The sequence below is a fragment of the Pelophylax lessonae genome, assembly GCF_965119305.1.
Source record: "Pelophylax lessonae genome assembly, chromosome: 7".
NCBI lineage: Eukaryota > Metazoa > Chordata > Amphibia > Anura > Ranidae > Pelophylax > Pelophylax lessonae.
This window is the reverse complement of record NC_138774.1, coordinates 232,605,743-232,622,299: the sequence shown is the minus strand read 5'-3', so window position 1 is coordinate 232,622,299 and position 16,557 is coordinate 232,605,743. Positions and strand designations below refer to the sequence as shown.

Here is a 16,557-nt window from a genome sequence, read left to right as displayed (position 1 = left end):
AAACTTCCCATCCCCCAATCTCTAGGTTGTGCGGACAGAAAATCATTCAGTGTTATGGTCTCAAAAGTCAGGTTCCACTCTTTACTGTCAAGATGCATTCTGCTTGATCTGGGAGCTCTTCTTGAGCTTTTTGGGATCAAGCAACTGTTAGATTTGAAAAGTCACCACCTGGTCCTCTGCTTATTCATAATGTTAAAATTTTATCAGATGGATGTTACGGCCCCATCTGATGCCAGCTTCGGGTGTTAGGTCCTTCAGGTGGCTTTTTGAGCTGCCTACCTCTGCTTATGAATATTCTAAAGCTGAAGAATTTCCTGTGTCCCTCCAATGGGAAAAAAATGTTTTGTTTTTTTTTTATACTTGCTGAAAAAAGATATTTTTTTGGAGTCCATCGAGGGACACATTTCCTATCCCTCCATCTTTATGATCATGCTCTAGGGTACTGCTTACTACTAAACTGAGGCATGCTGGTAGTAGGAGGGGTTATCCTGGGTCGACCAGTTTTGTTTGCCAGTGTAGAATCCCCTTGTAGGTGGCAGTATAACCCAAATGTGTGAAGCTTACGGTTATCCCTCAATGGACACAGTGTTTTACAGTGACAAACTTTTCTTCTTTTTTTTTGCTTTGAAACCTTTAGGTGCATAATTTTCCAGACCATATTAAAGTAGGGTAGGTATAAGTAAGGCCCTTAGCCCCTTACTAAAGCTGTGAAACAGGTATTTAAATCACAAGGTTTATGTAACAAGTCTGTTGAGTAATATTAGTGAACGATGGACACTTCTCTACCCTGCTATTGCCTGCTTTTTCTAAAACAATCCTCCTTTCATAAATCCTGGATAACTGTGGCTTATTGCTGCTCAATGGTTTTTATTCAAAGCTGGTTCTTATTAAAAAAAAAAAAAAAAAAAAAAGTGCTTGTTTAGAACTGGCATGGTTGGGGAAATTGTTGAAGGACTTTTTAATGTGCGTTAGATATATATTAACGGAGTGGGGAGGGTTTGACAGCAGGCCAGTATGTGTAGGAATGGGGTACGAAGAGTATGACAGTGGACAGTATGTAAAGGAGAGGAATGCAGAGGTTATAATTTGCAGACCGCATGAGCGCGAGATGAGTGCGTAGGATAGGTCAGTGGGCGGTATGTGCAAAAAAAAAGGAATATAGGAGGTATGATGGCCAGCAGTGTGTGCAGGACAGTAGTGCAAAGAATATCACTGCAGGCAGTATGTGTATGAGAGAGGACTGGATACGGTATGGCACCATGGGGTAGTTTGTGTAGAAGAGGAGTCTGGAGGGTATGATAATGAAATAGCATTTTTAAGAGAGGAGTACTGATGGTTTGCGAGTGGATATTATGTGCAGGAGAGGAAAGAAGTGTGTAGGGTATGAATCTGGGAAGGAGAGGAGAGTGCAGGGTATACAGTAACAGTGGGCAGTATGAGCAGGAGAGGAATGGGTCATCAGAAGGTATGAGAGCAGCCAGTATGCAGGGGAGGTTGGTTGACAGCATGTGGTAGTAATAAATTATCAGGTTTCTGTGATGTAGAAAAATTAGACAGAAAAATAATTTCAGAACTATTTTCTACCTTTTAATGTGACCTATCAACTGTACAACTCAATTGAAAAGCAAACTGAAATCTTTTAGGGGGGGAAGTAAAAATAAAACTAAAATAATGTGGCTGCATAAGTGTGCACACCCTCTTATAACTGGGAATGTAGCTGTGTTGAGAATTAAGCAATCACATTCAAACTCATGTTAAATATGTCAGTACATACCTGCCATCATTTAAAGTGCCTCTGATTAACCCCAAATAAAGTTCAGCTGTTCTAGTAGGTCTTTCCTGACATTTTCTTAGTCGCATCCTACAGCAAAAGCCATGGTCTGCAGAGAGCTTCCAAAGCATCAGATGAATCTCATTGTTAAAATGTATTAGGCGAAGGGTACAAAAGAATTTCCAAGGCATTAGATATACCATGGAACACAGTGAAGACAGTCATCATCAAGTGGAGAATATATGGCACAAGGACAAGAAGAGAACTGGTCAGGGAGGCTGCCAAGAGGCCTACAGCAACATTAAAGGAGCTGCAGGAATATCTGGCAAGTACTGGCTGTGTGGTACATGTGACAACAATCTCCCGTATTCCTCCTATATCTGGGCTATGGGGTAGAGTGACAAGACGGAAGTAAGAAGGCGAAGAAAAACATCCAAGCCTAGCTAAATTTAGTAAAAACACATCTGAAGTCTCCAAAAAGCATGCGGGAAAATGTGTTATAATCTGATGAAACCAAGGTTGAACTTTTTAGCCATAATTCCAAAAGATATGTTTGGAGTAAAAACAACACTGCACATCACCAAAAGAACACCATACCCACAGTGAAGCATGGTGGTGGCAGCATCATGCTTTGGGACTGTTTTTCTTAAGCTTGAACAGGGGCCTTAGTCAAGGTAGACGGAATTATGAACAGTTCCAAATATCAGTCAATATTGGCACAAAACCTTCAGGCTTCTGCTAGAACGCTGAACATGAAAAGGAACTTCATCTTTCATTATGACAACGACCCAAAGTATACATCCAAATCAACAAAGAAATGGCTTCACCAGAAGATGATTAACCACCTCCCACCCGGCCATTGTACATATACGGCCGGGTGGGAGTCTCGTCCTTCTGATTCGACGTTCCGGAACGTCCTTCAGAAGGAGAGAGATCGCGCGGGCACGCGCAGCGGCGCTACCTCGATGTGCCTGTGTCCCTCGGACACAGAGCAACAAGATGCGGCAGGAGGGCCCTGTGATTGGCCCTCCTGATCACATGACGGCTGTGTCCAATCACAGCTGTCATGTAATGTAAACACAGTCGTTGTAACGGCTTCGATCTCTTCTCCTCCTGACAGATCCTGTCAGTGAGGAGGAGAAGAAAGGATCTGTTCTGCAGCCGGGGGGATCAGTGAGTATTTCTAATTACTCACTGATCACAGGGGGGGTCTGTGCTGGTAATAACTTGATTGATTACCAGTGCAGCTTTGGGGGGGGGGGATGCCACTAGACCACCAGGGATGCCCAGTGCCCACCCATGACCACCAGGGATGGCCACCAGGGATGGCAAACAGGGCTCAGAGAGCCTGCCAGTGGTACCCTCCCTATCAGTGCTGCCCACCAATGCTATCAGTGCCGCCCACCAGTGCCCATTATTGCCCACCAGTGCTGGCTATCAGTGCCCATCAGTGCCGCCCATCAGTGCCCATCAGCGCTGCCTATCAGTGCCCACCAATGCTGCATATCAGTGCCACATATCAGTGCCCATCAGTGCCACTCCATCAGTGTCTCCTCATCAGTGCAGGAAAAAACGTATCTATTTACAAAATTTTATAACCTAAACAAAAAAACTTTTTTTTTTTTTTCCAAACTTTTCCGTGTTTTTTTATTTGTGCACCAAAAAAGAAAAAACCTGGCGGTGATCAAATACCACCAAAAGAAAGCTCTATTTGTGGGGAAAAAATGACACAAATTTGGTTAAGGTACAGTGTTGCATGACCGCGCAATTGTCATTCAAAATGCAACAGCGCTAAAAGCTGAAAATTGGTCTGGGAAGGAAGGGGGTTTAAGTGCCCAGTATTGAGGTAGTTAGTTTTGGAATGGCCCAGCCAGAGCCCAGAATTGAATCCAATTGAAAATCTGTGAGATGATCTGAAGAGGGCTATGCACAGGAGATGCCCTTGCAATCTGACAGATTTTAAGTGTTTTTGCAAAGAAGTGTCAAGATGTGTCATGCTGATGGACTCGTACACAAAAAGACTGAGTGCTGTAACAAGTTCAAAAGGTCCTTCAACAAAGTATTCGTTTAAGAGTGTGCACACTTATGCAACCAATTTATTTTAGTTTTTTATTTTTACTTCCCTCCCCCTAAAATATTTCAGTTTGTTGTTCAACTGAATTGTACAGTTTATAGGTCACATTAAGAGCCCATTCACACTAGCGCGACTTGTGAGGCAACTTGTGTTGCCCCAGGTCGCTTGACATAACAAAAGCAATGTTAATCAGTGCCGTCTTAATTGGCACTACTGAAGTTGCTCCGACTTCAGAAAAGGGTTCTGTACTACTTTGAGGCGACCTGTGATCCGACCTGTCCCATATACTTCAATGGGAGTTGCCTCCTTATCTTAATTGACACGACCTGTTATCAGACTTTCCAGGAAGAAGAAAGAGATTAGCCAGGCATTCCCCACATTGCAGCCATGCCTATAATGGAATATATATACCATTATTTATATATATATATATATATATATATATATATATATATATATATATATGTAATGGTATATTATTATTATTATTATTATTATTATTATACAGGATTTATATAGCGCCAACAGTTTGCGCAGCGCTTAACAAAATGAGGGCAGACATTACAGTTACACTACAATTTGGAACAAAAGGAATCAGAGGGCCCTGCTCGTTATAGCTTACAATCTAAAAGGGAGGATCAATTGATACAAAAGGCAATAGCTGTGGGGGATGCGCTGATGGAGCAAGAGAAACAGCGTTATTAGTTAGTAGCCGGGTAGGCTTCTTTAAAGAGAAGGGTTTTCAGGGATCGTCTAAAGATGGATAGATTAGGGGACAATCGGACAGATTGGGGTAGAGAGTTCCAAAGAATGGGAGAAGCTCTGGAGAAATCCTGGAGGCGAGCATGAGAAGAGGTGACAAGGGAGCTAGAGAGCAGGAGGTCTTGGGAGGACCGAAGAGAGCGGCTAGGTTGATATTTTGAGATCAGGTTAGTGATGTAGCTGGGGGCAGAGTTGTGGATGGCTTTGTAAACTGTTGTTAGCACTTTGAATTTTATTCGTTGGGTGAGTGGAAGCCAATGAAGGGATTGGCAGAGAGGGTTGGAGGACACTGAACGGTTGGTAAGGTGGATAAGTCTTGCAGCTGCATTCATTATGGATTGAAGGGGGGATAATCTATGTAAGGGTAATCCAATGAGGAGGGAGTTGCAATAGTCGAGGCGAGAGATAACCAGGGCGTGAATTAAGAGCTTGGTGGTGTCATTGGTTAAAAAGGGCCGTATTCTAGCGATGTTGCGGAGGTTAAGGCGGCATGATTTGGACAGGGATTGGATGTGAGCCTGAAAGGACAGTGCAGAGTCCAGGGTTACCCCTAGCACCCTGGCATGTGTGGAAGGACTAATAGTTATTCCATTGATCTTGACAGAGAATTCTGGGGAAGGGGCACGTAGAGGAGGAAATATTATGAGCTCGGTTTTAGATAGATTCAGTTTGAGGAAGTGGTGAGACATCCAGGCTGATATGTCTGTTAGTAGATCAGTGATGCGGGAGGAGACTGATGGGGTGAGCTGAGGGGTAGAGAGGTAGATTTGGGTGTCATCAGCATAGAAATGGTAGTGGAAGCCATGGGAGGCTATTAGCTGACCCGGGGAGGAGGTATAGATTGAGAATAGTAGTGGTCCAAGGACAGAACCTTGGGGGACCCCAACAGTAAGAGGAGTTGCAGAGGAGTAAGTGGAATTGTAAGTGACACTGAAGGTGCGGTGAGATAGGTAAGATTCGAACCAGTGGAGAGCACAGTCACGGAGACCGAGCAAACTGAGTTTTTTGAGAAGGAGGGGGTGGTCAACAGTATCAAAGGCAGCCGAGAGGTCCAAGAGTAAGAGTATCGAGTAGTGACCATTGGTTTTCGCTGTTAGTAAGTCATTTGTAAGTTTTAGGAGAGAAGTTTCTGTGGAGTGTTGCCGGCAAAATCCATACTGAAGGGGATCAAGGAGGTTATTCTCAATGAGGTGCTTGCTCAGGCGGTTGTAGATTAAACGTTCAAGAAGCTTGGAAGCAAAAGGGAGTAAGGAGATGGGTCTTAAGTTATTAAGATTGGAGGGGTCTAGCGAGGCTTTCTTTGGTATGGGAGTTACTAGCGCATGTTTTAGAGAGCTGGGGAAGATCCCAGTGGAGAGGGAGAGGTTGAAGATATGAGTTAAAGAGTGTAGGATGGAGTCAGAGGGTGACCGTAGTATTTGAGAAGGAACAGGGTCCAGGGGGCAGGAAGTTAGGTGGGCATTAGAAAAAATTTTAGTAACTTCCTCTACAGTAGTTGGGTTAAACAAGGGAAGTATTGATTGTGCAGGAGGACAAGGTGTGTAAGGTGAGGGAGATATCTTTAGTGTAAAAATCTCTTCACGAATTGTATCGATCTTATTTTTGAAGTGATTGGCAATCTCTTGGGCAGTGAGTAAGTTAGTGGGTGGAGGCAATGGAGGACGAAGTAGAGCGTTGAAGGTAGAAAAGAGTTGACGGGGACTGTGTGAGAGGGTGTTAATGAGAGTGATAAAGTAGGTCTGTTTGGCAGTGTGGAGGCAGGAACTGTATTTTTGGAGGGCAGATTTATATTGACAGAAATCTTGCTGTGACTTAGTCTTACGCCACAGACGCTCAAGAGCACGACTACGTTTTTTGAGGCTTCTGGTATTGTCTGTCTGCCAGGGTTGAAGCGGTTGGGGCCTGATTCTGTGTGTAGTGAGGGGGGCCAAAGCATCCAGGGTAGATGACAGTGAACTGTTGTAGACAGAAGTGGCCATGTTGGGGCAGGAGAGGGATGAGATTGTGTTGAAGAGACCATCTGTAGCAGAAAAAAGAAGTGAAGGGTTCAGATGGCGAAGGTTTCTACGGGTAATTGTTCGGTAGTTGGAAGGTAAGGAGGAGGACAAGGAGAGACTGAAACTAATGAGGTGGTGATCAGAGAGAGGGAATGGAATGTTGGAGAGGTTGTGAGGGGTGCATAGGTAGGAGAACATTAGGGCAAGGCTGTTGCCATTAGAGTGAGTAGAAGCATGTGTCCATTGTTTTAGGTCAAAAGAGGAGGTTAAGCTCAAAAGTTTAGAAGTAGCAGGAGTGTTAAGATTAACAGGGATGTTGAAGTCTCCAAGAATGATTGTGGGAATTTCAGAAGAGAGAAAGTAGGGTAGCCAGGCAGAGAAGTCATCAAGGAAGCCTGATACCGGTCCAGGAGGCCGATAGATCACAGCAATTCTCAACGAAACTGGAGAAAATAGACGAATACAGTGAGCTTCAAATGAGGAGAGAGACAGAGAAGGCGGTGGATGAAGAACCTGAAAAGTGCTTTGAGGGGAAAGCAGAATTCCAACCCCACCTCCTTTCCGTCCACTAGGCCTGGGAGAGTGAGTCCACAGGAGACCACCATGGGAGAGGGCAGCAGGAGAAGGAGAGTCAGATTCTTGAAGCCAGGTCTCAGTAATTGCAAGCAGGTTGAAGGAGTTTGTGATAAATAGGTCATGGACAGAGGTGAGTTTGTTGCAAACAGAGCGGGCATTCCAGAGGGCGCAGGAGAAGGGGAGGTTGGCTTGAGGCAGAAGAGGAATAGAAACCAGATTGTGTGGATTTCGGCTGGTGTCAGAGGATAGGGGGTGATGGGTATGTCTGCCAAAGGTAAATGATGGGGGTCCAGGATTTGGGGAAATATCTCCAGAGGTTAGGAGAAGCAAAAGGGTGAGGGAGGTGATATGGGAGTATGATTTATGAGGGGGGACACATCTCAGTGTCCCGTAGGTTTTATTGGTGTGTGGGTTCAGAATCAGCAGGAGTTGATGAGTGCAGTATAAAGGTGAAGATAGGAGTGAGGGTGATATATACAAGCTGTGGGGCGGAGATGAGGGGTGAAGGAGAGAAAGTTTTAGGAGAGAGGATGCAAACATGAGAAGGAGAATTAGGGATTGCATAATACAGGGTGGTGAGATTGCGATGTAAACTGAATGTGAGATGGAAAAGCAGTATAGAGTCTCAGCTCACCTGTAGTCTGTCTGTTGGCTTGCAGTTGTATGCTTTGTGCATTCGCTGAAGTGCTGAGCAGAAGTGTAATACTTAATCCAATATTAATACTTTATCCAAGATGATAGTTGCCAATGCAATCCCAGCCTGTGCAACCCCCTGGAATATATATTCCACTATCTCTGCTTGGTCTGTGTAAGTGGCACTGGTGGACACTGATTCATGGCACTGATTCGTGGCACTGGTGGACACTGATTCGTGGCACTGATACATGACACTGGTGGACACTGATTAGTGGCACTGATACGTGGCACTGGTGGACACTGATACGTGGCACTGATACTTGGCACTGGTGGACACTGATTCGTGGCACTGATACTTGGCACTGGTGGACACTGATTCGTGGCACTGATACATGACACTGGTGGACACTGATTAGTGGCACTGATACGTGGCACTGATACGTGGCACTGGTGGACACTGATACGTGGCACTGATACGTGGCACTGGTGGACACTGATACGTGGCACTGGTGGACACTGATACGTGGCACTGGTGGACACTGATACGTGGCACTGGTGGACACTGATACGTGGCACTGGTGGACACTGATTCGTGGCACTGGTGGACACTGATTCGTGGCACTGGTGGACACTATGTGGCACTGGTGGACACTATGTGGCACTGATACGTGGCACTGATACGTGGCACTGGTGGACACTGATACGTGGCACTGGTGGACACTGATACGTGGCACTGGTGGACACTGATACGTGGCACTGGTGGACACTGATACGTGGCACTGGTGGACACTGATACGTGGCACTGGTGGACACTGATACGTGGCACTGGTGGACACTGATACGTGGCACTGGTGGACACTGATACGTGGCACTGGTGGACACATACGTGGCACTGGTGGGCAGTGGCACTGGTGGACACTGATACGTGGCACTGGTGGGCAATGAGTAAAAAAAAACAGAAAAGGGGAATTAGGTCACAACACATCATATTCTGATTGGCCAAACACAAAGTCCTCTGTCATATAAGTCCTGCAAAATAACTCACAAGTCGCTGTAATATTGCGGTAAAAAGTCGCTCCGACATGGGGCGACTTTATGGTCGTGGCAGTGTGAACCGGCTCTAAAGGTGGAAAATGTTGTGAAGTGATTTATCTTTGTGTCATTTTTTTACATCACAGAAAGCTGACATTGTAACAGGGGTGTGTAGACTTTATCCACTGCAGCTGCAGGAGGCCTGGGAGAGAGAGGGGAAGGAGGTGGGAGATGTGGGGAAGGAATAGATTGCTGCACACTTTTCAGGAGACAGTTGGATGGGTAGCTGGGGACATGCTGGGGCATAGCTCAGTTATAAGCATTTTGTTGTCATGTCTCAAGGCTCTCCTACAATAAGTGTCCCACGTAAAGGTTTGTAAGATTGGTTTGAGTAGCACAGCAGGATAGGATGGGATTGGGCAATAGAGGGGAAAAGGTATGGAGTGTGAGGGGATCAGGGAGTCAGACAGACAGGAAGGAGCACCCACTGGGAAACCAACTCTCATTAAGTCTAGGTGCACACTAGTGCGATACGGCACATTGCATGTGATTTGCACAGGAATCACACCACATTCCTCTCCAAATCCCATGAGATGTCTGTGTGGTGCAATTTGAGCCATTTATTTTGTATGGCTCAAATTGCACTGCATCTGCACAAAAAAGGTGCAGGACCCCCCCCTTTTTTTTTTTAACTGCACTTGAATTGGGTTCGTTTATGTGTTCACACCCATGTGATCCAATTCAGGCAAACTCACTGCGTTCTGCGACCTGCGTTTGGGGTGTCGTTTACTTTTATTGATACGGGGGGGGGGGAGGGGGGGAGGGGGGGAGATAGCCGCTCTTAGTGCACAAAAGGCTGCCGGTTCATAGGTAATATCAGACCAGAAATTTTTTTTGTAAAAGGTGTACAGCGCCAAACACTTTCATAAACAAATAAATGCAACAGAAGTAAAAAGACGAAATAAAGTCCGTGAGGCCGGGTGCTAAGGGTCAGAAATGAATGAAAAGAAGTTCCAACACCATAGAGTTGAGATCCCCAATCCTGGAGGAACCAGATGCTCATATTTCATAATTCCCTTACCGGAACATTAGACCCCGGTTAAGGAAGGTCAAACAGGCATGGATCACAGGAATCATGAGTAAAGCGGTATCCCCACAGATATCTGGCACCAGGTCTGTCACGATAACTTCATCATTAATAATAGGTCATCAAACATTCATACTTCATAGACTCCTTGTCATAATTGGTAAAGGTGCCCAGTAGGCAGACAATCAAAGTGGTTAAATGACAGTCCGGGTAAAAGGCAGGCAGAGTTCAGAGAATAGGCCTCATCTGGTCTGAGGTCACACACAGGGAAATCCAATCTAGCAGACCAGGGCAGACAGACAGGGGGCTTAATCAGATATTACACATGTAATCACTCTCTATCACAAGCCAAGCGATTACATGTTTAGTCTTTTTACTTCTGTTGCATTTATTTGTTTATAAAGTGTTTGGCGCTGTACACCTTATACAACACTTTTATTGATACAGCAGATCACATGAACACAATGCGATTGCTATGCGGTGCGATGCAAGCAGGGAAACCCAGTGCGATTCTTGTGCGTTTCCCGCTTTGCATCAGTGTGACCCAAGGTGTAGGCATTATCCCAATAACAAGGACAAACTGAAACTCCTAACTTTGCTTTTATGTTAATTAAATACTAATAATGGCTTTTATGTTGTCTTCCTACCTTCATTACTTGCGTCTCTGACCCAGAACACGTATGCAATTTAAGAAAGTTGGCATTAGGTCCTCACTTGTGGTCCTATACTTGTGTAGGGTCACTGACACAGAGTATTGAGACAAGCAAGTTGTATGACAGGCGGTATTTAAAGAAAACGTTAGCAGTGACGGCCCAGTCAAATCCTAGTAAATTGGAAGTAATGCACACAAGGAAGACCTAACATTACATAAAGATATTAGGGAAGATTTACTAAAACTGGAGCACACAATCTGGCGCAGCTCTGTATAGAAACCAATGCGCTTCTATCTGCAGCTTGTTCGTTTAACCACTTAAGCCCCGGAAGATTTTATCCCCTTCCTGACCAGGGCCTATTTTGCGATTCGGCACTGCGTGATTTTAACGGACAATTTCGCGGTCGTGCGACGCTGTACCTAAACGAATTTGACGTCCTTTTTTTCCCACAAACAGAGCTTTCTTTTGGTGGTATTTGATCACCTGTGCGATTTTTGATCATGCGCTATAAACAAGAAAAGAGCGTCAATTTTGCAAAAATAATATTTTTCACATTTTTTTTATATGAAATTCCCCCCCCAAAAAAAAATGTAAAAATCAAAATTTTTTAACATTTTAGGCCAATTTGTTTTATGCTACGTATGTTTGGTAAAAAAAATTGCAAAAAGCGTATTTTGATTGGTTTGCGCAAAAGTTATCGCGTTTGCTAACTTAGGGAAAGATTTTTGGTCATTTTTTTTTTTTAACGCGTTATGGCGGCGATCTGCGATTTTATTTTTTTGCGGGACTGCGACATTGCGGCGGACAGATCGGACCCTTGACTGACATTTTTGACACTTTTGGGGTTACCAGTGACATTACTACAGTAATCAGTGCTATACATATGCACTGTTACTGTAAAATGACACTGGCAGTGAAGGGGTTAACTTTTTTGAGAGGGAGGGGTTGTGTGTGTCCCTAGGGGCGTGCTTTTTACTGTGATTGGCTGTGGCTTGAGGTGTAGGAACAATGATCAACGGTCCTACATAATAGAACCGTATGATCACTATTCTTACACAGGGGAGAATGACAGGCAGCTTGTTTACATCAGCCGCCTGCCTTTCTCACGCTCTAACGAACGATCGCGAGTGCCTGGCGGACATCGGGTCCGCCGGGCATACACACGGGGGGGTCCGTGACCGAGCGGGAGTGCGCCTCCGGCGGCGCGCGCTCGCTCCCCAGAGCCTCACAGGCTAGTGACGTACCCATATGTCACTTTGCCTGTGAGGGGCTGACCGCCGCAGTATATGTACTTGCGGCGGTCAGCAAGTGGTTAAGCTTTGACAATAAAACCTAAAAGCTGATTGGTTACTCTGCACAGCCGCACCAGATTCTGTTGCACCAGTTTTAGTAAATCTCACCCCCCCCCCCCCCCCCAATTGTCTTTGCTGGAATTTGAACCCAGAACCTTTCAGCACTATTAGTCAAGAGTAACCTCCAACAATTTGGATAATGCGTTGTCTGACATGATGAATGAATTCTAAACCTTTTTAGGACTCAAAATATTTTTCTCTTTGGCACAGAGTTGTTTTTCAGGTTCTGTATCTTAATGAGAAACATAGAGGAAGGTCAAAAAACAAACACAAGAGGGCGCCTTCAGCTAGGTGTAGGGATTTATTGGAAAAGCATAAAAGACAATAAAAATGCACTTATTAGATAAAAGTAAATCAAGGCTGGTCATAGACCCATATAGACTTCCATCGCCATGAGATTGCAGAGCTTAGCAGGTATGTGGCTGGTTGAAGCTGAGTTCTTGATGGAAGTGCAGTAGTCAGACTTCAGGCTGGGACATAAGCATCTGCAGCTTCCAGAAATGGCAAGATGGCTGCGGCTCCAAACAGTACCTCTCTTGGCTGGGTGATGACAGGAAGTGAAGGGGATGTGGTCTTGTTTCCGTCCCCGTCCTGTAGTCTTTGGCTGCCAGCCTGCTGTAGGTGGAGCCTGCCTGGTCCCTCCCACAACTCTGCTCTCTGTATAGGCTATGTACAGCACAATGATGATGTCATCGCTACTTTTATAATATCTGGCTTTGCAAAGACATTTGGTGCACACAAAGTGAATTTATATCCTCTGTGGCTAACAGGCCCGTTTGAGCAGATTTTGATTATTCCTTTTAATACCAACAATGATCTAGACAACATAGCTGCTTTTTCTAGTGTCGGTGAAACTATAAATTACCAATCCTTTTCTGTATAATTGGTGCACTAATAATGTTCTGCAAGCTACCAGCCACATGTATTGCTTGAAATGGGAAGTATAATGCTACTCCACAGTTACTGTCATTTTTTTTAAGCTTGCGTTGTACCTTTTTAAAGCTCAACTCTCGGATAAGCAAATATTGTCTAAATACATTCGTCTCTTTCAATTGTTTTTATTAAGTTTCAAAGAGCAAATGAATAACAATACACATTCTATATCAATTGGCAGTCATACAAAGAAAACAAAACGAAATACATATTTCTCTTTCGTTCATCGACAGACACAGCGCTCCATAAATCCTAACTAGTGGGTTATATTGCCTCCTCCAGGAGTAGGACTAGGCAGAACAAAAACACCTGGCTTTGCCCATGGGCCGTCCTCAGCTGGTATATAACCCCCCTCTCTGGTCTAGGTAATCCATTTTAATCTGTCTAGTCAGGAGTAAGGACCTAGGCTCCTGTCTGGGATCTCTGGTCCTAGCAATTTTCTCCTCCCTTTTTTTGTTTTTTTCCTCTTGGAAGATTTGGAAGATCTACAGTCAACTGCCAGGCTGGGCGACGGGCTGGATAATCTAGATCCAGTAGTCCACCCACCCAGCTAGCCAGCGAGCAAGTGCGTGCAGACCGCAGCTACAGGCTAGGTCGGCTGCGACATAGGCTTATGGACAAAGGCTGGCCTGCGAGTTAAACGTCTCGCAAGGTCTCATACGACCAGGCTTGGGTCTGAGTTGCAGCAGGCCCTTGGCCAACAGCTCCCCTACTTCAGTGGTGAGGAGTTCTGTCTGGAGGGTTACCTGTACCATGGAAGGGCAAGTACAGCCCCCCTCTCCCCTTTTGGCAGTTTTCTTTGGGGTGGACGCTGGTAACCTCCAGAGAAGGTCAGACCTGCCTGTAGGTTTCCTCTTCCCATCCTTAAATCCCTCCTCCATCCTTAAATCCCTCCTCCATCCTTAAATCCCTCCTCCATCCTTAAATCCCTCCTCCATCCTTAAATCCCTCCTCCATCCTTAAATCCCTCCTCCATCCTTAAATCCCTCCTCCATCCTTAAATCCCTCCTCCATCCTTAAATCCCTCCTCCCATTCTTAAATCCCTCACTGAGCTGAGCTTCCCCCCACTCCCATTCCCCCCCTGTCTGGACCTAGAATCTGATGGGGGTCCCAGGGCAGAATGGGGTCTCCCCCGCTATCCCCACTCTACCGGGGCGGGACAAACACTATCCCAGGACCCTTACAGTCTGGAGGGGTCCCAGTGTAGGAGACCCAAGGTGCATGTCCTGCTGTTTGCAGTGTAGGTATAGTGCAGAGGGGCCCAGTGCAAAGATCGTTGCAGAGTGCACAGCATAGTCTCCCCTAACGTGTGCCCTACCTTCAGGGGGGTCCCCTTGGTGCAACATTTCAGAGGGTGCCGGAAGATCCTGGCAGCATGCTTCAGTGTTTGTAGCTGATGGTGTCCATTTTCCCTTAGCCTGGCTGGTCTTGGGTTGGCGGCCATGTTTGTGTAGTGGGATGATGTCATGGGGGCAATTTTCCCTTAGTCTGGGAGATGCTCGAAACAACTGAAGCCTCATGGGGATGCTGAAGCGCCTCCTCCTCTTCTTTAGTTTCCTCTTCCTGTGCCCGGGACATATGCAATCCGTGATGATGCTGGATTTGAATTCTCTGCGCTCTTCCGGTTGGTAGGGTGAGCAATTGGGGGTCCCTGTTATCTTTCTCTCTCTGCTGATAGGTACCCTGAGCCTTGAGGGGATCTTTTAGTGGTGCCAAAATATTGTTTTTGTACTGCAAGGTCTTCCTTTCCTTATGGAGCCTCAGGGTCACATCTCCCCCACTGACCCCCTCATGGAGATGGCCGGTCCCTCAGAACCCCAGCTTCCCATGGTTGCCCTGATGGCGGTCCTGCAGTCATTAGTGTCCCGGGTGGAAGTGGCGTGTGGGCAAAGGCCCAGGAGGAAGTGTCCCCTGCCTTCCCCTGCTCAGGCTGCCTCATCTGATTCTGAGTCTGATGCTGCCGTGGATGCAGGCCAGCCAGGGGGATTTAATATCCTATCCCCTGATCCATCCAATAGCAAGGATGATTCCTCCATGGTCGCAGCAGCGAATGAAAAAGCGCTGGAACAAGCACTTATCACTGCAGTGTGTGAGACTTTAAAAAAATGGAGGATGCAGCTGATGTAGCTACAGACATGGCTGTGTCGTTTGGTATGCACAAGACGCATCGTACTCCAAAGGTGTTTCCTTATGTGCCCCTTTTTTACAGGTTTTCCTGTAAGGAATGGGAACAACCAAAATGACCCTTTGTGGTCCCCAAACGTTTTGCTGCTGTTACCCTTTTGAGGAGTCACTTTTAAAAAAGTGGGCCAGTCCACCAGTGGTGGACCCTCCTGTTTCCAGGTTGAATAAAGCAGCCATGATCCCAGTAGACATCCTTTAAGGACCCGGCTGACAAAGGGGAGGCTGTGGCACGCAGAATGTTTACTATGGCTGGTTCGGCATTGTGGCCAGTCTTTGCCTCAGCCCTGGTGTCTCAGACCCTAACTGTCCTTGCATAACTTCACAAAATTCTATAAGATAGATACTTTGGCATCTGCGGATGCTTCTTTTGGCCACAAAGTTTTGCAGGCTGCTGTTTAAGAGGGGCTGTTCCCTCTTGAGGGGTGTTTTTCTTTACATCTTTATTTTTCAGATGGGGCTCCTGTGTCCTGGTTAAGGACTCTTATGTTTAGCTTAGTTATTAGTATTAGTTATTTTCCCCATCCCTGCTTTTCCTTTTGGCACCACTTTTGGACGTCCCTGTAGTCATGATTTATGGAGCTCTGTGTCTGTCTATGAACGAAAGACAAAATTGGATTTTTGTACTTGTACTTACTGTACTGTAAAATCAATTTCTCTGAGTTCATCAGACACAGCACCCACCCCTCTACGGAGTTCTGATACTTCTAATACTGCTTGCTACTAAACTGATTACCTAGAGCAGAGAAGTGGGGGTTATATACCAGCTGAGAATGGCTCATGGGCATAGCCAGGTGTTTTTCTTCTACCTAGTCCTACTCCTGGAGGAGGCAATATAACCCAGTAGTTATGATTTATGGAGCGCTGTGTCTGTTAAACTCAGAGAAATTGATTTTTATGGTAAGTACAAAAATACAATTTTTATGTGTATTCTGACTGGCATGTTTGTGTGCTTTGTGTATTTCTTCCAGATTTGGACAGTAATACAGTGTTAAAGCATAAGTTCACCTTTTGACAAAAAATAATAAATTCACATTTTTTTGCAGGTAAAAAAAAAGGGCATTAATTAGATTTTGTTTCTGGAGTCGTAAAGCATTGCATCATCGATCAGCAGATCGCTGATGCCATGTAGATCTGTCAGTGTATTGACTTGCTCGTACCTCATACGAGGAAGCTCATACATTCTGAAGATGCCCCGCTAGCTGTCACAGGGGGGGTTTGAGGCTGCATGTTACATGTTACACCTCAAATATGATATTAAAGGTGAATTTATCCTTTAAACTTTGCCTCTGTGCTGGAGCTTCCTGTAATAAAGACCGCTCACTGCTGCTCTCTCCTCTTGTGCAGTGTGACTGGTCTTTCTCCACTCCCTTCTGTAGTTTTTGGCAGCCAGCCTCCAGTAGGTGGAGCCTTCTGGGTCCCTCCCACAACTAAGTACAGCACAATGATAATGTCATGGCTACTTTTATATTATCTGGCTTTGGAAAGGCGTTTGCATACAA

The 16,557-nt window shown here is 45.5% G+C and overlaps 2 protein-coding genes across 2 annotated transcripts in view; one reads left to right on the top strand and one right to left on the bottom strand.

Annotated features, from left to right (window-relative positions):
- The window catches only part of WNK3 (WNK lysine deficient protein kinase 3), a 255,126-nt gene that overhangs the window by 114,687 nt on the left and 123,882 nt on the right, over positions 1–16,557 (top strand). The window lies entirely within an intron of this gene.
- LOC309559843 (uncharacterized protein) lies at positions 88–16,238 on the bottom strand (the record flags this gene model as incomplete). The annotated part of the gene is made up of 3 exons (XM_082263276.1): positions 88–126; positions 6,914–7,559; positions 16,216–16,238. 3 exons carry the CDS (start codon positions 16,236–16,238, stop codon positions 88–90), a joined length of 708 nt encoding a protein of 235 aa, XP_082119402.1.